Here is a 20045-nt window from a genome sequence, read left to right on the forward strand (position 1 = left end):
CCCAGCCTGGCCCCCGGGCGAGCCCCCGCTGCCTGACACTCGCCGCCCGCGCTGCGGGACCCGCCGGCGTCCCCTGCCCGCTGTGCCCTCCCGGCTGCCCGGCGGCAGCGGGGGCGAAGCTGCATCCCCGCCAGGGCCCGCAGCCCGGGGAAACAAAGCTCCGGGGAGCGGGGCTCCAGCGCTCCCCGGGCGGCTTCCACTGGCAGAAGCTTTCTTGGCGACATAGCTCAGGAATCGCCGTTTTGCAATGCCAGCTACCAGGACATTGTCTCTCTTTCCTGCCACTTGGCCAAAAGCAGCTCTCTCAGGAATCCAATTTTTTAAAGTGTTTGAGTCGGTTGGAATATCCTCGTTCTTGCCCAGCTGGAATGTACCACCGTGCAAACAGCGTGCAAGTCTGTGAGCTCCTCCCTTGACATCAGCTGCCTCTGTTTAACTAAGTATGGAGCCAAGGCCTTGCTGGTCTCCTGTTCTGCAAAACACTTATTATTACCACTTTATATTAATACATTAAAACAGTCAAGCCAGCTAAATCTGTGTGTTTATTATCAGTACTAGTATTATTCCTCAGCTGTTGCTCAACACTTTGAAGTGATGAGGATGGCTTAGCTAGAAGGTGAAAGGGAAGAAAGGAAGAAAGAGATGAAAAGAGAGGATTTAATGATGGTGGCAGCAGCCAAAGCTATGGCATTCCTTTTCCTGTCTACAAAGAGAAAAAAAATCAGCACGGCCAAGTCTGCCATAAACTGGAGCTAGCTGTGGTGAGGATATGTGGAATAGCAGAAACTTAAACACAGGGAAATGTATTAGCAGGACCGGGGCCAAAATATTCTGCACTAGGAGAGTGAAAGATACAGGATCAGCTTGAACACTCATGTCAATACCACCTTAAATGGGTCTCAAGCCCATATTTATTGGGGATTTGTGCTGCAGATACTGTAGCTTCCCTACCCTAGTAGCAACCCTGTATATCAGCGTGTGCACTCAGGTGTTACACAGCATGGTACTTAGCTGGGCAACCCTACAAATCAGATAAAGATCACATCTGCCATTCTTGCCAACAGGTGAGACTGTAAACCTGAGGTTTGAGAATAGCACCTGAGGGTGCTGTTTCTGGATTTTCTAATTGCTTGTCTGGTTATCTTGGGCAATCACTTCATCACTCTCTACTACAGGTTCCTTGACAGCAGTATGCCCCACCCTCCATGGAAATTACATAATACCCATGGATGAAATACACTGCTTGAGATTCACACAATATTATTTTGGGTTGTGTGCAAAGTCAGAAAGACTCACTTTTGAGGCCCAAGGCAAAAACCTCAGCTCTCAAGATTTTTCAGTCATTATAGCTAGCAATGGGATTTTTCTGGGAAATGGAAATTCTGGAGGCTAGTTGGGAAGAAAGGTGCACACTATGTAGCAAATTCAGTGGAATGCACCTGTCACTGTGGATGAGCTGGGGAAATGGCAGAGGACACTTATTTGGGACAGTCTGCCAGGAAAACAGAAGAGTAGTCTCTTGCATGAGGCCTTGCAGAGGTTTGCTTCTTATTGGTGTTAATTCCAAGATACTGGGATCTCAGTGGTTGCATGGTTGGGTTTTTTCTTGTGTCCTTTGCAATGAGGGCCTATAAACACCACTTACCTGATTACTATTTATTCTCATTTTCATCCTGGAATTCCTTGTTTCTTGTTCTTATGAACCATTCAGTTTTGTTTTTGCAGTTTTCACATTGTCTAGATGTGAAAGGACAGAAACTGCAGAAGAGATAAAGACAGATAAGGACAGAAACTGCAGAACAAATCCCGAATAACAGGTTGGCCAGTGTCAGCTGAACTTGGTGGTTGTGTAAGTTTCTTTTCTAAAGGATGACTAAAACTCCCTCAGGCTCTGATATTTAATTTTAGGTTCATTTGTCAAATTTTGAAAATGAAAACTGGAGAGTTTTGAGAGACAAGCAGGCATTCAGGTGATGCTACCTGCTGACAGTTTGGTTCCACAGGTTCATGGCTCTCATGGTGATGGGATAGGCTTTTTGTGCGAAATTATAGGATCAGTCAGGATAGAAGGGAGCATAGTGGATCATCTGGTCCAACCTCCCTTCTTAAGCAGGGTAGTCCTTGAGCACTTTGCACAGAATCGTGTTCAAACAGTCCTTTAACATCTCCAGTATAGGAGAGTCCCCAACATCTCTGGCTAATCTGTTCCAGTGTGTGGTCACCAGAGACCAAAGAACTTCTCCCCCATGTTCAGGTGGAATTTGCTGCGCATCACTTTCTGTCTCTTGTCCTGTTGCTTGGCAGCACCATGAAGAGCCTGGCTCCATCCTCTCGTCACTCTCCCTTTACACACTTACGTACATTGCCGAGATCTCTCTCAGTCATCTCTTTTCGAGGCTAAACAGGCCTCCAGCTCCCTCAGCCTCTCCTCTTTAAGAGATGTTTCAGTTCCTTAATCATCCTTGCTGCCTCCGCTGGACCTGCTCCAGGAGCTCCGTGTCCCTCTTGTCCTGAGGAGCGCAGAACCGGAGAGAGCGCTCCAGACGCGCCTCACCGGGGCTGAGCAGAGGAGCAGGGCACCGACCCCGAGCTGCTGGCAGTGTCCTTCCTAACGCAGCCCAGGGCACCGCTGACTCCGTGCTGTGTTTCGGGGGGTTCAGGCCGTTCCCTGGCGATCCCCGCCGCGCTGCGCCCTCAGTCCCACACGGGCGGCAGCGCCGCTGCTCCTCCCGCCCGCCAGGGGGCGCCCTCCCGCCGAGCGCGCGGGCCGCTCCACTTCCGTGCGGGCGGGCGCATGGCGGGGCCCGCGGCCTCCCGGGAGCTGCTGGAGCCGCGGCGCCGGCCAGGTGAGTGTGGTACCGGCCAGGTGAGCTCGGCACCGGCCCGGTGAGCCTGGCACTCGCCCGAGGGGCCCGGCACCCGCCCGGTGAGTCCGGCCCCGGCCCGAGGCCAGCGGCGCTCGGGCCGCCGGTGACCCACCCGTGCTCGCATCCCGCATGTATAGAAGATGGGCTGTGCTATCCCGGGCAGGGCTATGTTAAAGCGGAGTAAATAAGCGGGGAAATCCACGTTAAACAATCGTAGGGACGTTTTCATGAGACAAAAAGGAAGTGGAAAAGACCGAACGCTGCGCTTTAGTTAGTGATACCGGGCGGATGGTCATGAGGATTAATGCGGATAATTGATACCACACGGTTTGGGTTTGGGTTTTCCGGCGCTGCCGCTGCCCGGTTAGCGGGGTTTCATTGGCACCGGGATTTAATTAAACCAGCGCGACCGGCACCCTCAGCTCCCAGCTCACCTTGCTGTGGGGTGGTAGAGATTGTTCTATGCATTATAATTCTCGCTTAATCAATCTTTGGCTCAAAAATATCTTAAGGAGCTTGAGCTTTAACTTAAGGAGTGTGTGAGAGGTGACCTGCAGCGTGAGACCGCTGGCCCGTGTAGCCCAGTATTTCCTCCAAGAGCAGCAAAAGCAGGTGACGATTACGGAGAGCTTGTCGTTTTAAACACTTCAATATTCATTTGTTTCTTTGCAGGGCTGGAAGACATTTTGCTGATTAATTCAAAATGTAACAACAAGAAGGCCACAACTTTACAGACGGTTAAGGTGCCGAGGAGCAATGGTAAGTGAGGAGGAGTTGTCTCTGGAAAGTGTCAAGTAGTAGGTAACATTTGAGACACAGCTTTTGTTTCAGTACTTTGCCTGAAAAGATAAAGGGAGAAGCTTTTGTGTTCAGTTTCTGCTGGTGGAAAATTCTCCTCCCATTACAGTTCCGGGTCCCACTGGTGAGTCACATAACTGCTGCTGCTGCAAAATTAGATTTTGCAATGCTAGGCATTACAGCTCTAAATTTTAGAGACAGATTGTTTCTTCCCAGTATGGAGTTGTTGTTTGGGCTTCTTAGTAATTTCTCTGTTTGATATATTTATTGTATAAAAGCATTTAATTTAAAAAGGACTCCTATCAAAATATTTTATTGTTTGTTTTGTGATCATGCTGAAATTTTAAAAAAATGTTACATCAAATTCTTTGTTGGATAAAAATCTTTACAAAGATGACAGTGTTTCAAAGGTAGATTATACCTGTTAAACTTTTGTGGAGTTCACCTGGAATAGTAGCTCTTCTTAAAGAAAGAAAACTAGTGTTTGGCTCGTCTGCATGTGTGGAACAGTTTATTTGAGGAAATTCTGGAGGTGAAAGTATTATCTTCCTCCATGGAAAGGATATGAGAATGATTCTCCTAATTCCATTGATTACCTAAAAATTCCTGTGAAGTCCCACAGGACTGAGCTGTAGAGGATAAGTGCTTTATACTTCAACCTGGAGATTCCATCTTTCTTCCACCATCTTAATTTCAGAGTCTCTTTTGTTAATTATGTTGACCTTTCATTAGTCTATCACAGCACCTGCTAAAGCTAATTTTTCCATCTTCTTTGGGACTTTCAGTCTATACTTAATTATTATAGACAGCTGGAAGTTACAGTTGAAGTGGAATCTGGCTCATAACTGAGGTACAAATGTGAACACTAATGAGCATCTCTTTGACTTTAGATATATATATATATAAATGTGATAATTGTTTCTTTTCAGTTTTGGACCGAGTGCAGAGCTTTTTGCCACAGATGGCCCAGGCAAATGATGAGCTCAAAAGAAAAATGGTAACAGCACCTGCTCATCAGTTTGATATTGAACATCTAGACAGTGAAACAGAAAAAGTTATAGAAATGGTAAATATGGTTTTTTATTTTAACATAAATCTAGATGGGATTAAAATAACTGTCTGATCTTAGAATGTGTAATATGATAGATAAAGTGAAATCTTTACCATTTTCTGTGAAATCTACAATAGTCTGTGATCTGTTTCAAAACATAGATATAATGTTATATATAACATGCTTATTTGGTGGAAATCTACATCCTGCTTTTCATACTTACAGCATTTAATCACCGGAAATAAAGTAGTTTAAGTAGAATAAGACATGCTTTTGAATTGACAACTCTGAATCAAAAGTCACAAATTGTATTTTAAATGTCTCCTAGGGGATTTGGTTTAGAAACTGAACAATATAAGGCCTTTTAAGGCATAGCAGAAGGCTTTAGTGTAAGAGTAATAACTGGCTTTCAGCTCTGCTCTGTTGGTATTTTTAGGAATGACTAGAGCTTGGGTTTAGAAAAGTTGTTAGTGTTGTTGTGATCCTTTGCTGCTGGTATTTGTCTGTTTATTTACAGTCACATATGTATTTTATTTCTAGTTTTAGCTGAAGTGCTGTAGCCATATGCTTGTATAAGAAAATTTTATTCTGAAGGTGATATATATCCATGCCTTATCCAAGTGCCTTCTGACTAAGCAGACCTTAAAAATTATGGCTCTGTATATGGATATATGAGATCACTTGAAAAAAAGACCCTGGTGGTTTAAACTACTTGCTGTTTTAGAATCGTTGTAGTGCCCTGAATGCTACTACAATATAAGATATTAACTATATTAATATATATATACACATATGTTTGTATATTTGTTATGACCCTTTATACACTAAGTGATTTAATTTGAATTTTTTACTGAAAAGTAGTTTTGATACCTGCTGCTCATCAGTTTAAATACCTGATTTAGACAATCTGAGTTCAGCTGTTGACTCAGTTCTTTCTCTGATAGTGATATGAATATGGCCTTAGATTTCCTATAGGCCAGTAATATTTAGGAATCTCTTAGAGATATTTGTAAAATCCTAGGAAAATCCAAAGTTTTTTTTATTGTGATAGTGGTTTTCTTATGGTAGTAGGCTGTTTAATGTGTTTTACTCCAGTGATAGAAGTGCTATAGTGTGTGTGTGTGTATATGTATCTAGTATATATGATGTGTTAACCAAGTTGGTTTTTTTTTTCAGAATGTGGCTGTAGTTGAACTGAGTGATTCTGATACAGATGAAGAGTTGCTGTCTTCAGAAGATGACTCAGAATCTGATGAAGATGACTCTGTAACTGATGAAGTGACAGTAGACAACATTAAGTTTCCTAAACAAAAGGGAGAAAAGGGGAAAATAGAAATTTTGGACAGCAAAGCAAATGAGTAAATCCACTTTATTTTACTTAAAAAAAAAAAAACCCAAACCAACCAAATCATGTTTTCTCATTTTGAAGAGTTGGCCCTTAAAACCACTTTATTTCCCAGTGTAGCATCTCTCAGGATCCTTTAAAATGCTATAGTTTACATGGTGGAGAATTCAGGATCCATTCATGACTGGGGAAGGCTGAATTTCTGAAGAACTAAGTGTGATTTGGTTCATCAAATAACAGGGAAATGCACTTCATAGTGCATAGTAGATTACACCAAGAAAACAGCTAGAGTAAGGGGCACTTGAAGGTTAAAAAATCTTGTTCTGTTGCTTTGTTGAAGAAAGACTTTTTTTTTTTTTATAGGAAGATAGAATTTTTTGCTTCAAGGGCAAGAAAGAATTAACTAGGAAAAAAAGCTTTGTTTTTCTATTCCATATCCTGTGCAGTGTTATGTACACTCTCTTCATTAAACATGATCTTTAATACCTCAGAGGTATGTCTACATTGCATTCATGGTGGTGACTGTGGCTGAGCTCATTTCTAGCTGAGCCAGCCTGGGTAAGGAGAGCCACGACCAGAGAATTCAGCAAAGGGTCACTCTTTACTTACCCTGTGTGCCTGCTCTGAGCTCCACACCAGCACAGGGAGGTTACATGTGGGAAATGTTTGTGGCTGTGGTGCAAACACCCTCCATACTCCAAGATCAAGGCTGCCTCTGGGGTGTTATGATAGCTTTAAGCTACACTTTTCATCCCCCAATTTCCCTGCCACATTTCCAATCTCCATTTTGTGAACTGTCACTGAAGGATGAAAATTCAACTTGTACCTAAGTTGGCTTGACACAGTTGTGAAACCAGTATCAGTGAAAGTGTGTCCCATTCATACTTACCTCATATTGATCAAATACAATGGTTTGGGCTATTACATTTACTTCATAGATCAGTTTGCATTTCAGAAGTATCTGTCATGCTCCTGGATGTCATTGTTTCTTAAAGGAACTTTGTATTTTCTACACCATTAAAGTAAAATTTTCTATACTGTGTTTGCTCAAATATTAAACTTAATGTCATGAATTGAAATGTGCAGTTATTTATAGAATTTACTTTGAATCCTGTACCTAAAGTTCTAGTTTTATTACCTGTTTCTGTAGTATTTGTGGTAAGAAATACAAGGATTCTGGTCTGTCTTTAACAACGTGGCTTAAATACAGGATGGAGACATGATTTACTGATTAAACCATGGAATATTTTAGTGAAGGGGGAAGGATGGGGGTCAGAGAATCAGACTGCCACCTTTAATAGCAGCCCACAGATAGATGAAGTTCTGGGTGTTTTTGCATTCTAAGAGCAAGGAGTCTTAACAGGCTTAGTTAAATAAGATCTCAATCTATAGAAAATCTCGTCTAAACTGAAAAAAGTTTGAAAGCCAACATCTGACCTTGGTCATTTTACAAGGGCTTTTTTTCCCACAGTTTAAAAAAAGACCCCAAAAGTGTGAAATACAAAGTAATAATCATGCAGTATGAAACAGTGATTACAGTCCATGTGCACAGACACAAAAAGTGATTTTAATCTGTTAATGTAGCCACCTTTCAAATTGCAGGCAGATCACACATTCTGTATCAACAAAAGGTAGAAAATATTTTCAGTAACTTTAGCTCAATATGCATAGTTTAACACCAATATTGAACTCTGTATGTACTATACAAAGATCATAGTAAGTGCACTTCCTTGCATTGGTTTACTTATGGCACAAAGGTTTTCTGACTGAAAAATCACCAGAGCAGAGTGTTTAATTGCTACCATAAAACCTGAACTGATTTATAGCAAAAATGGCATAATCAGTATATTTTAATTCAACTTTAGAAGCCTAATGATTAATGATTTAAAATGATCATGTAAACATTATGTCACAGAAATATGAAGTAGGTATGTGAGAACTTATTATTCAGTTCTGAACTGAACCATATTCTTGAGGGGTTTTTGGGGGGAGGGTGGGGGGAAACTGTGCTACCAACTGTTGCTGCTGCATCATTTAACTTAAGGGTGATTTTCAAAACCCATTGTCCGTCAGACTAAAATTTGGACCTAATTTATAGAAACTTCTCCATGGAATGAGTATTTTGTTTTGTTTCTTTTGGTTGTAGCACTGCAGACAGCATATCCTAGGTGTGGTATCAAGTGCTTCCTGTAGTCATCAAGATTCAAACTGCTGAAAGTCTGCTTCCCAAGTGAAGCTGTTACTTCAATATTCCACAGTGACAGCTTTGGTTCTGAGATATTCATGAAGAGCTTCTTCACCTGTACAAGCACAATATTAGCCTGTTAGAACAGCAGCTAAATGAATTTTGTCAGACCATAACTATTAAAAAGGAAAAAATTGGAATACTGTAGCCAATCTTAAGCAGCAATGAAAACTAATTAGTTTTCCCACTGTGATTTACAGACCTGGTTTGACAAGAGGCCATACCCAACAGATGAGGAAGAAAAAGGAATTGGAATTTAACAAGCAGCTCCCCAAGCAGCAGCAGATCTTTAAATGGCCACTGGGGGCCCATAGCTGAATTTATGAACTTTGCTTCTCCTCTATTAAAGGCCATAGGTAGAGAAGTTGCATGAAAATCAGTTTTTTTTTTTTCCCTGACGCCATGACTCATTTTGCTTTCAGGAACTGTCTTTGGAGATTCCAAAAGCAAAAATCTGTTGTGTGAATTAAATCTGGTTTTCCGTTTTTCTCTGCCATGAAGTCTCTGTCCAGACTTGTGAAGCTTCTTTGACAGAGTGGACTTCACTTTTCTAGAAAGTTGTTTTGAAAAGAGAATTTTTAAAATGCATCTTTTTTCTGTGACTGTTGGCAAATTTTGGTGACATTTTAAGGTATAAAAAAGTTTTGCATGCTCTTACTTAGAGGAGAAACATAAATTAGCATTCTCTCCGAGGAAAAGAATACTTTGGTCAATACCATTGTTACTTGACAGCCTTTTGTAGCCCATACAGAGCTCTGGACAAGCTGTAATTTATTTGCCTGCTCTCAGAGCTGTTGGAGAGGAATATTCTGTGTTATTTAGCAAATGTACAGGAAAGGCTGAATGGGAGGTATTGAAGTGGGGATATTTAGGGAAGGAAAGGAATTGGATTTTGCAATTGGAGGAACGTAGGAGATGCAGGAAATGCACCCATAGCTCATATTTTACTACACTGTATACATTTATACACTGTAGCCAGGCTTCTTTCATTGATTAGGACTCCGAGACAAGAAATGAGGGAAGGAGACAACTTACCTAAATCTTTCCCAAAGCCAGACAGCTTAAATCCACCAAATGGTGCTGCCACATCAGTTTTGTTGTATGTGTTAATAAAAACTGTCCCAGCTTCTAGCTTTTCACTGATGTAGAGAGCTTTGTTTATGTCTTTTGTGAAAACTCCTGAAGCTAAGCCATATTCTGTGGCATTTGCCCGTTGCAATACTCCATCGACATCCCTATGGGGGAAAGAAATTATTTAATTGTAGCTAGGTAAAATAAACAAGTGTTAGAAACCCTCCACTTTCTATGTCATTGAAGCAACTTTTCTAATGGCCTTTCTTCTCCAGTGAGCTTTTTTAAAGATGACTTATTAAGGACAAATCTGTGTGTCAATCTGACAGATCCATGGAAATTCACACCCTTGCTTCAAGGTTCTGAAGCTCATAACCTCACATTTCAAAGGTTAATATCTATGCTGAGAAATGCCATGGGAAATGTTGCTACTGTGCAACTTGGGAATTAGAGCAATGCCTGTAAAATAGAGCATGGTAGCAGATGATGAATGCTAAAATTTTGTCCACCTTTACAAGTTAATGCAGAATAAAAGCTGGAATTTAAACTGCTATCAAGACACAGCTTTTCAGGCCATTTCCAGAGTGCTATTTTCTATCTGCATCTCATTTACATACAGCTTCAAAAATCAATAGTAGTTTAAAATTTAAAAAATTCAATACAGTCCCTTAAGGCTACAGAGTTTATGGATGTAAAGGGTTATCTACATGGCTGGTTCTTAACTTTATTATCAAACTGCAGAAGATGAAACCTGATGGAAATATTTATGTGAAGTTTCTATGTAGGGTTTTAATCTCATCTGTATGTTAAAGAATTCTTATGATCTGGAATGAAAGATATTAGAAATGACAGATGTCATAAATGTATATTTACAAAATATACAGAGGAGTTTTCATTTGCAACAGTAATGTGTCAGTGTTACACAATACACAACACTGCAGTCTTCTGTAACAGGAAAAACAAGTAATTCCACTGGGAAAAATACACATTTTGTAATTTGATCAAGTTGTTGCAATTACCACACAAACTTCACTAAGACATTTGCACTGAATACTACTGGATATTCAGATTGGTCTAACAAGATTTAACAAAATACTGTCACTTCTTCACTTAGGGTGAAAATGGGAAAATAAAGTTTCTAACAGTAACCAGAGGAGAACATACCCATTTTTAAATTTAGAGATTACCATCACAGGACCAAAGGATTCTTCCTTAGCAATATACATATGGTCTTCAACATCTGTGAATACAGTGGGTTCCATGAAGAAACCTAAAGAGAGGATAGAGCAGCATTTGAGCATGGTAAAAGTGCGTAAGGGTTTGCTGTTGTCCAGGCCATTTCTGCCCCCTGCTTTGAGGTCATAAATAACTTGCAACTTGAAATAGAAAATATATATGAATGAAATATGTATGGAAATGCATGCACTTCAAGAGAAATGGCAGACAAAAGGGTGAAAGAGTGGTCTGTATTTATAGGTGACAACATGTGCTCTTCCCTGCCCTGCATGCCACAGCCCAGGTGACTCCTTGGGGGAAGACCCTGTACCCTAAGACAAGGTTACAGCAAGTCACAGAGGCCACTGTTTTTCTTCCTGCCCAACACAAAGATAGATTGTAAGATCTAAATAAAGATCTCATAACTTATACTTCATTTGCACGGCTTCTCATAACATGAGACTTGAATGCTCTGTGGTATCATGGGCTTACCTGGTACAGTTCCCATACTGCAACTCCACAAAATACAGCTGAGACAATTGTGACAGCTCTTGCATAAAGTGTAAAAGTTCTGAATTCCTCTGGAAAGTATCTTACCTGGTCTACCTACTTGTCTTCCTCCATACACCAGAGTGGCTCCTTCTTTTACTCCAGTTTCACAGTAGTGCAGCAGCTTTTCCAAATGTGCCTTGTGATTTTGTGGACCATGGTCTGTAGATCTGTCAAGTGGGTCACCAATTTTCATCTTTTTAATTTCTTCAACCTATGGGTTACCCAATTAAAATGAAGTTACATAAGACAACAATATTGTTAGAGGGAAAATTGGGAATGCTGTGTTTTTTGGTGCTATGAAGATTGAATCTAAGAAAATACTGTATTCTTAGATATAATGCTTCTTGCTCTTTAAAATGAAGCTTTGTCTTTTGTTTCATAATCTCTAATTACTTCAGAATGTTTTTGATGCTTTGTTCATATGAATATTCTCTTCTGCTATTAAAATAGGTATGTAAAATGTTAAATTTTACTGGTAGTTAATGACTTAAGATAGTGATTTCCTGTTCTTAAGCAAAATAAATGAATTCTCCAGTGGCACATCATGGCAACTATTGGATTTTTAATAGTGATCTTTATATTATTCTAGTTATGCTTCCAATATTCCTTTTTTTTTTCACTTTACAGAAGCCTTCTTCAATCACATTGACCTGAGCTCAGTAATTATTTGCAATCTTATTTTCCCAGTCAAATATGAACTATGACTGAAGGTACAATATCTATTTAACTGTCACTTATCTGTGCATTACTGGTGCAAATATCTCCCTTCAATGCTTCCTTTTAACACTGTAGAGGTTCCTGAGAAATAGCACTGTCTATCATAAGCAATAATGAAATTAAGCAATTGAAAATGAGAAACACAAAACAAACACTATAAAACTAGTGGATCATTCTGCCACAGCAAAACATATGACATATGCTTAAACTTTAGTCCTTGAATATCTTACCACTTTTTTAACAAACTCATCATGAATTGATTCTTCCACAAACAGTCTGCCAGCTGCAATGCAGTTTTCTCCTTTGTTGAAATATACTGCTCCCATACCCTGATCAGAAAAAAAACATTAATATTTATAAGCATTTTGTTCAGTCTCCCTTCCATTCTGTTCCCTTAGGTTGCATGCAGTGTATGTGACCCCAGAAGTTTAATGCTCTATGTAAAAGGATATCACCAATCAATATCTTACTTATGAATTTTGAACACAATATAGCTGGTAGGGAAGGTGAATTATTATGACTGATAATTGATGATTGATTGATTGATTGATTGATTGATTGATGAACTAAAAATGATATGGCAATAGGGAGCTCAATTCTTTATTTTCTTGTCATTTCTAATGTATATTTCTTGTAGTACTGCCTTTCTGGGGCAGCCTGAACAGTTAAATTTGGCTGGCATAAAGAAATATCTGAGTCTGTTTCCTAACAGATATCAAGGTTTTTCATAGAAAGGATCCCTGGTAATTTTTTTTGGCAAGTTAAGAAGAAAATTGCAATACTGTGAGGATGTACTACAAAGGCTTTGAATAAATTTTACTTCAAAGCAACATTACCATTTTTACAGCTCTGTCAAGTTCACAGTCATTGAATATGATCAATGGTGATTTGCCACCAAGTTCGAGAGAAACTTTCTTCAGGTTAGCAGCTGCACTGTAAAAAATAAAAATAGTCATATAAACCCAAAAGAGTCATATAAAACCATTTTAAAATATCTTTTTTTCATTATTTCCTTTGGATCTTAACTAGTGAAAATGTATAAACATATATTGTCTTGTAGTTACTTAGTAGAATTCTACATGATGGTAAATGACCATATGTATTTATGCTTTTCCATTACTGCTACATGCACAATATATCTAGTAAGATACTTCAGAACCATAATAAGCAGGGTTTATTTATGATTCTTTTGCTGAGAGTACCTCTTCATGATCTGTTTGCCAGTTGGTGTTGAACCAGTGAATCCAACTTTGCGAACATCTGGGTGTTCAGAGAGGTGCTGTCCCACCAAGCCACCTATCAGGGTGAGGAAAGCAGTGTAACTGGATGGTACATGGACAATTTTTACTACTCCAGCAGCAGCACTGTAACACAGAAGGAGCTTACACCACAAATCAGATACAGCATCACATCCTTATTTATATTTGTAGCTTTATTTTTTATGACTACGAAAAGCTTGGATCCCATTAGTGTCTCCAAATTCTCCCATCTGTCTGGACTAAAGAGCTTCTTAATATTCCTCTGTAGGTACAATAATCTAATTTGTAAGCCTGCCCCATATAATTACTTTGTCACTTTTCTTCCTTAGGGGAAGGAGGAAAACGGTGACAATCAGGCAACACAGTGTAGACTATGAATAAGCATTTAACCAGCTTGCTCTAGGTCTCACAGTCATATCTGATGACAAAATTAGGAGAAAAAAATGAAGCTTTACAATCAAGTGGATATGTTTCTCTGCAAGACACTCTTTTCCAGTGTTTGTGTGAATTGTGTAAACTTGTAAAGGGTGTAGGCTGACAGCTCCTACCACTAACTAAAGCCAGATTTTCCAATTCTCCTCTGGAAACATGTGAAATTGCTGCATGAAAAGATGCAAGCCTAGTACTTATGGACATACCTACGTAATAGATCTTCAAAATGGTGAAGAAATTCACCAGTTTTAGCTCCTAGAAGAATGATGAGTTGAAATTTTACCTGAACCAGGAAGAATATTTATAACGCCCTTAGGAAATCCAGCTTTAGCTGAGAGTTCTGCAAACTTCAAGGAAGTCAGAGGTGTGACCTAAGTAGAAACATTTAGATTAGGTCTCCTATTTTAATCAAAAGCATGATGATACCTTTTACATTCAATATATCTTAGTTTTGATAAAATATTCACCTTCTTACAGTACTGGCAAACTAGAAGTGATGGCTTCTTGTGGAAAACAATTATTTCTTGAAAATGAGATTAGCATCAGAGCAGAATTGGAGTCAATCAATACTTTGTACCACCATGGCAGTTTGCACTATTACAAAGGCACTTTCAAACCTATGACAGATCAACCTATAGGTGAAATCTGCTGTATTGCCAAAATAATTTTGCCTGAGCAGGGGCATCTGGGCCACCAGTGTATTTCTTTTTGCTCTTACCTGAGCTGGTTTGAGTACGAGGGTGTTGCCTGCAGCCAAGCACGCTGCACTCTTCCATGCAAGCATCATCAGTGGGTAATTCCAGGGGATAATTATTGCACAGACACTTCAGGTAGGGAAAAACAGGGAAAGGTTACATATTTGATGGCAGCTTTTTGATGCCTTTTCTGCATGACAAGGCTGTCACTTGGAAGAAAAAGTGATACTCACCCAATTGGCTCTTTCTTGGTGAATGTTAGATTATGGTTTGGCCGGGCCTGGTTAATTGGAATTGTAGCACCCTAAAAAACAGAGGAGGGAGAAATCTTCATACTGATTTATAATTTTTATTACAAATATATTTGTCATGCAAGTATGTTTCAGAAAGCTACATAGTAGGCTTTGAAACCACAAGCATTTTTGCATCAGGGAAAGAGGCACAGATGCTTCCACTGTATGATTTTCTACCGTGGATATTGCAGTCAAGTCCTGACTGTCAGCTGGATGAAATAACAGCATAGATTAAAAAAAGTATGGGAGAACATAAAGCAAGGGTCTGATGAACAAAAAAACCCAAAAAAACCCAAACAAACAAACAAACAAACAAACAAAAAAGATATTTTTGATTGGTCTTAAAGATACTGGAGGAAATGCTCTTGAATGTGTGCCACATGTTGTACCATCAAGCAATCTCACCAGCCTTGGTCAGACTGTAGCAAAGCACAAATCTCTGCACTTCTCTGCATGATGAGCACAGTGACATTCTGTCCCATGAATAATCAAGAGCTGACCAAGCAAGTATATCCACTGTGACACCTTAGCTGATTTCTTAGATATTTAGACCCACATTCTAAATTCATATCCTACAGCTGGAGGTGGAATATCCTTATTGACCATTCTAGGTAAAATTCTAATTTTGCTTTAGTTTTTGACTCCTCAGTTACTTTTTTCATTTTACTACTTTTTGGCACTGTTTCAGAGGAATAACAACAAAAAAGAAGTGTAGAGAAGCACTGCATTGATAATTTCCTTTATATATTCACTTGCCTGAATTTTGTCACACCATCCAGCAAAGTATCTGAATGTTTGCACAGACATTCCAATATGAGTCTTCAGAGCTAAAGTGTAGACAGCTCCTGAGTCAATAGACTCTATTGTTGCCAACTCCTCTTGATGTTCTTCCATCAGGTCTGCAAGTCTTTAACAAAAATGTTAAAAATCCATTATCAAAGGGAAATGACATCTAACCACTGACAGCCTGGAATTATACTAGGTGTGGCAAAGAAGCATAATCAAAATAGCACTCCCACTAAATTTGGAGGTGGAGCCACTGCTCCTTAACATCAGTAAGGGATTGAACAATTGCCCATTAGTCTGTAAATGCCTTCACACTGGTTGTAAACTGCAAACTCGAGGTGCAAGTAAAACTGTAGGAAGTATTACTAAGTTGATAATAACTATCAAAGTGTCTCAAAAATGTATCTGCACAGATTGATACCTGTATTTATAAGGTACTACTGCTAGTTTTGTGGTCCCCTGCTCAGGTCTGTTTGCATCAGTGATTTTCACATTCAGTCCTTCACATTGTCTCACATGTTTTTCTTCAGTTTCCTTCTGTGATTTGGTGCTCAGACGTCTAATCAATGCTCTTGTGTGATTTTAAGAGCTTAAAAAAGTGTATTTTTGATCCTGTAAAGAGTATTCAAAACTGGGTGTGAAACCTGTGAAATATTTCCATTATGTAAATTCTGGCCATTTAAAGCATTTGCAGAGATGTGGGAAAATGCCCTTTAATGCCTGTTTTAAGTGTATCCTGGAGACCCAGCATTGCTCAGGGCACTGGCAGTGCTGTGTAGAGAATTTGGGCATGTCAGGGACAAAGGAGAAGGTTCCATTTAAAGTGTGCTTAATATCTTCTATTAATGATTCCTTAAGACAAAGCAGCAGAGCTAGGAGCTTTAATGGCACACACATTCATTTTGGTTCAGCACTCAAAATCTCCTTTTTGTACAGAGGCCAGAGAAGAAGGGGCCTTACTTCAATTAAGGTGGTCCAGAGAGAGCTTTTATCCACTGGGAATGGTTTGCAACATAAACACTCTGGTGCTTTATCCTAGAGAATGAGTTCCCTAAGCAAAGCATTTAATCCAGGGATCACCTACACAGTGTAGAGGAACTGTGTTTTCCATATACCTAATTCTTGCAAACCCTCCAAGTGTAAAACAGAGCAGGAGTTTTCACACCTTAAAATTCTCTCTTTAGGGCAGAGTTGACTTGGTCTCTCAAGTACTCTACATTCCCAATACAAATTAAACACAAGTTTATGCATGCTCTGAGTATGTGCACACTTGTGAAAAGCTTAAGTGACCAGGTGTATTTAATGCTCTGTTCTGACTTGCCCATTTTCTCTTGTGATGACTAACTGTGTAAGAGTCCTGCAGGCCTTTTTACATGGCCTGGTCACACACTTTATAAGATAAGCAGAATTTTTGGCTTTGCTTTCATTCTTTTTTGCTGAGATTTCTGCATTTTCTCAGGAGTAGCAACCCGAAAAAGTAGTTTCTTTACTCAAGTCTACTCATTTATTTGCATGTTTAGACCTGAAAAAGCAATGAAAAGCTCACAAAAATGCAAGCTGTCTTGTACATACCTATACAGGAGTCTCCCTCTTTCCCTTGCATTCATCTTTCCCCATTCACCATTCTCAAATGCCTCCTTTGCTGCTGCCACTGCCTTGTCAACATCAGCCAGGGAGGCAGAAGATACACTAGTTATTACCTGTGCAAAGGTAGCATTGTGTTAGCTCAGGAAGAAACATTGGGATGCAGAGTATTTCTCCTTCCTCCCAAACTTCTTGACTGGGTATAAGCAAATACTTAATATCCTCAACTGTGGCACTTATTGTGGGTGAGGCAGGCTGCAAAAAATTCAGACACAACTGAGGCGGCAGAATTTGGAGAACACTGCAGGGACTCAGATTTCTCAAGTTTTCTTCAATGATCTCACCCTCTCTTTCCATATGTAAAACCAATATTACAAAAGCTGCAAGTCTTTTTATGTGGTACCACAATCTAATATCTGAACATGCTAAAACAACTCCCACGTCTTCCATTTCTAAGGAATGGAGCTTCTGTTATCTTAAACCACTATAAACACACAGTATTTTAAGATGATTGTGTTCTATAAACACACACATTGTAAATCCTAATAAAAAATTATTATGGATTTTATTCCATTCTATAATGAGTTTCAGGAAAATTATCAGAGTCTGACTTCTGATGATAATGGAATTTGTGTCATTGATTTCAGCAGACTTTATTTAGTCCAGAATTAAATGGCAACTACATGGACATCAAAATCACTTCTCTTATTTATAATTCACAGTAATGATCTGCTAAATCAATATTGGGTAGCTCAGTACAACAGTATGTATTTTCCCATTGAAAAGTTATTTTTCTTACTGGGAATTTAAAGGGACATTTTAATGTCAAACTTATCCTAAGGTACCAGATTAATAAAAAAAGTTTAAAAAAGATGAAGTTGATTACTGACAGGATATATACTAAAGGACAGGAAAATATCTGACTACTGACAGGAAATATCCTTAAAGAAACACTTCTTTAGCAAATAAATTCCAGCAATTTTGCAAAGCTAAACAAGAATGAAATCAAGGTAAAATATTCAGCTGGGTATGAAAAGTGATGTAATAATTGAAGTGGAAGTAGGTTATTTTTGCTTTGCAGCTTGACTCAAATGGAAAAAAAAATGTAGAATATGCAAAATGTGAAGTAAATTAAAACTGAAAATTATTTCTTGAGGTTGTTCAATTTAGCATAATGTTTTAAAATTAGCAATATGTGGTGATTTGGGTGATACGGGGTGATGTTTTAGATTTTTCAATAGGCAAAAACAATCAAATAAACTGGTATTGATCATATATAGAAATTACTTACTGATCCATCTGCTGGATTTACAGTGTCAAACGTTTTTCCATCATCAGCATCTATAAATTGCCCATTTATGAAACATTGGTATGGCATATTCACAGTCATGTTGTTAATATCTTTTGAAACCTGGATGAAATAAACGACAAATTATTTTTAATTTATAATGACTAATATTTTAACGTAACTTAACAAGCATTTGATGTCTGCAGCCAATATCCAGACACATTTGTGTGTGTATGTGGCTGTTAGAAGTAAAATGTAATGGAAACCAGATACAGTTATATAGAAGTTTGTATAACCAAATATTTGTTTGCTCTCCTACTGCATGAAGCAATCTAATAAAGGCATTGTCTGCCCTCCCCTAGAACTCAAGAAAGGTTAAGCAGTAAGTGCAAAATAAAAGGCCTTACTTACATAATTAACGACCAACTCTTCTTCTTTGTCTTCTCCTCTGAGTTTTCTGACAACCATCTGAATAAAGTCTGCAAACTTAGTGGCCATATACACATCTTCATTCTGTAGCTGAAGTCCACTTTGCTTCTGTTTGATCTCTTCTAGCATTCTAAAGATTTTGAAGAAGGAGTAAGTTTAATTGAAAATGAAATAATTCTCCAGATAGCTGAAACATTAGAAGGTCAAAAGGGATCAAAACTGGGCCTCAGTTTTTATGCATGTGGATATGTGTGTGTGTTTCTCTGACCAGGGCACAGAAGTTATGCATTTTCCTGATATCTGTTGGTTTAATTGTGGATGCTACGAAAAAGAAAAAGTCACTTCTGGAATACTCCTAGGTAAACTTTTGAAAATCAATCACAAGAAGATATTGATATGCCATTGGAAAATAGTATTTGGGATTACTCCAACCAATATATGGAGGACATTGAGACTAGTAAGTAATCAGCACAATAATCAGTTTGTTTGAAAATGCTGTTTTTATATTATGGTCTGTGTTGCAAAAAGAAGGCAAATGAGGTAGCCCAAGCCATGACAAACTCAGTGCATCTTTAAGCATGATCTCAATTCCTTCTGTGAAAAGCTTCTCTTTCCCTCTGGGGAGTTCTTTGCTCAGGTTCCCAGTCAGTGCCCTGGTCTGCAGCTACCTGTGGCTGCACACAGACAGGTTTGAGCATCACCATGCTCCCCTGGGGATGATGATCCTGAAGTTAAGGGGAATTTTCCTCCAGTAGAAAGAGGAGGATTACATCAATATCTCATAACTTTGGGAGAAGAACTGTACGTGTTTTAACAGTACAAGTAAGAAAGGGAATAGTAAGAGTATTGGAAAACATGGAGGGATTATTTTTTTAACACCACTGAATTAAAGGCACCATGGCAACTTTTTTTTTTTTTTTAAATTAACTTTGGCTTTATAATTTTGTTATTTTGAATATTCTTACCTGACAACATGCATAGAGGATGCTCCAGATTTGAAGAAGTCTGTGGAATCCTCAATCACAGGAACATTGCTTAAAATTCCCTTCCAAATTGCCTAACAATACATAACAATAACAGAGGTAATAATGAATAATCCTCTAATAGCAAAAAATATTTATCAAACTGTATTTTCTATGGTATCTGTGCCTACAACATATATTATTTCAAAGGTTTCTAAAACACAAAGTTTTTTTAAGAGGGTCTAAAACAGTCTAGAGACATGATGTCAGACAAGAAATTTTTCAAATTGATCAATGGATGATCAAAATATAATATTTTGTCAATGGCAAATTTTACCCAGTCAGGCAAGAAACCTGAATGGTGCAATGCTAAAAATTTTCAGGCCCATTTTTAAAAGATTTTTTATCCTCCAAATAGTAAGTTCCCATTGCATTACAGAATGTGTTGTTGGTATA

The 20045-nt window shown here is 38.8% G+C and overlaps 2 protein-coding genes across 2 annotated transcripts in view; one reads left to right on the forward strand and one right to left on the reverse strand.

Annotated features, from left to right (window-relative positions):
• The first annotated feature begins 2762 nt into the window (after positions 1-2762).
• Positions 2763-6551, forward strand: NOPCHAP1 (NOP protein chaperone 1). Its single transcript, XM_056482351.1, has 4 exons — positions 2763-2846; positions 3540-3626; positions 4595-4731; positions 5893-6551. The coding sequence occupies exons 1-4, from the start codon at positions 2795-2797 to the stop codon at positions 6076-6078; spliced, it is 462 nt and encodes a 153-aa protein (XP_056338326.1). The 5' UTR covers positions 2763-2794; the 3' UTR covers positions 6079-6551.
• A 1043-nt stretch (positions 6552-7594) lies between these two features.
• The window catches only part of ALDH1L2 (aldehyde dehydrogenase 1 family member L2), a 28724-nt gene continuing 16273 nt past the window's right edge, over positions 7595-20045 (reverse strand). The window contains exons 9-23 of the mRNA XM_056482350.1: positions 19593-19684; positions 18610-18757; positions 18202-18321; positions 16899-17026; positions 15297-15447; positions 14481-14551; positions 14271-14376; positions 13836-13923; positions 13064-13157; positions 12698-12794; positions 12092-12190; positions 11190-11355; positions 10542-10647; positions 9342-9541; positions 7595-8361 (exon numbers count right to left, since the gene is read on the reverse strand). Of these exons, the coding sequence (XP_056338325.1) occupies positions 8306-8361; positions 9342-9541; positions 10542-10647; positions 11190-11355; positions 12092-12190; positions 12698-12794; positions 13064-13157; positions 13836-13923; positions 14271-14376; positions 14481-14551; positions 15297-15447; positions 16899-17026; positions 18202-18321; positions 18610-18757; positions 19593-19684 (1722 nt within the window). The 3' untranslated portion in view covers positions 7595-8305. The remainder of the gene's footprint in view (positions 8362-9341; positions 9542-10541; positions 10648-11189; positions 11356-12091; positions 12191-12697; positions 12795-13063; positions 13158-13835; positions 13924-14270; positions 14377-14480; positions 14552-15296; positions 15448-16898; positions 17027-18201; positions 18322-18609; positions 18758-19592; positions 19685-20045) is intronic.

Source organism: Oenanthe melanoleuca, chromosome 1A (assembly GCF_029582105.1).
Source record: "Oenanthe melanoleuca isolate GR-GAL-2019-014 chromosome 1A, OMel1.0, whole genome shotgun sequence".
Lineage (NCBI taxonomy): Eukaryota > Metazoa > Chordata > Aves > Passeriformes > Muscicapidae > Oenanthe > Oenanthe melanoleuca.

What these genes read in the sequence shown, in the direction of transcription:
- NOPCHAP1 (XM_056482351.1), top strand. Translation starts at nt 2,795, where the DNA reads ATGGCGGGGCCCGCGGCCTCCCGGGAGCTGCTGGAGCCGCGGCGCCGG. An exon ending in GGAGCCGCGGCGCCGGCCAG is followed by an intron (nt 2,847 to 3,539) that starts GTGAGTGTGGTA and finishes GTTTCTTTGCAG; the next exon opens with GGCTGGAAGACATTTTGCTG. An exon ending in CAGAAAAAGTTATAGAAATG is followed by an intron (nt 4,732 to 5,892) that starts GTAAATATGGTT and finishes TTTTTTTTTCAG; the next exon opens with AATGTGGCTGTAGTTGAACT.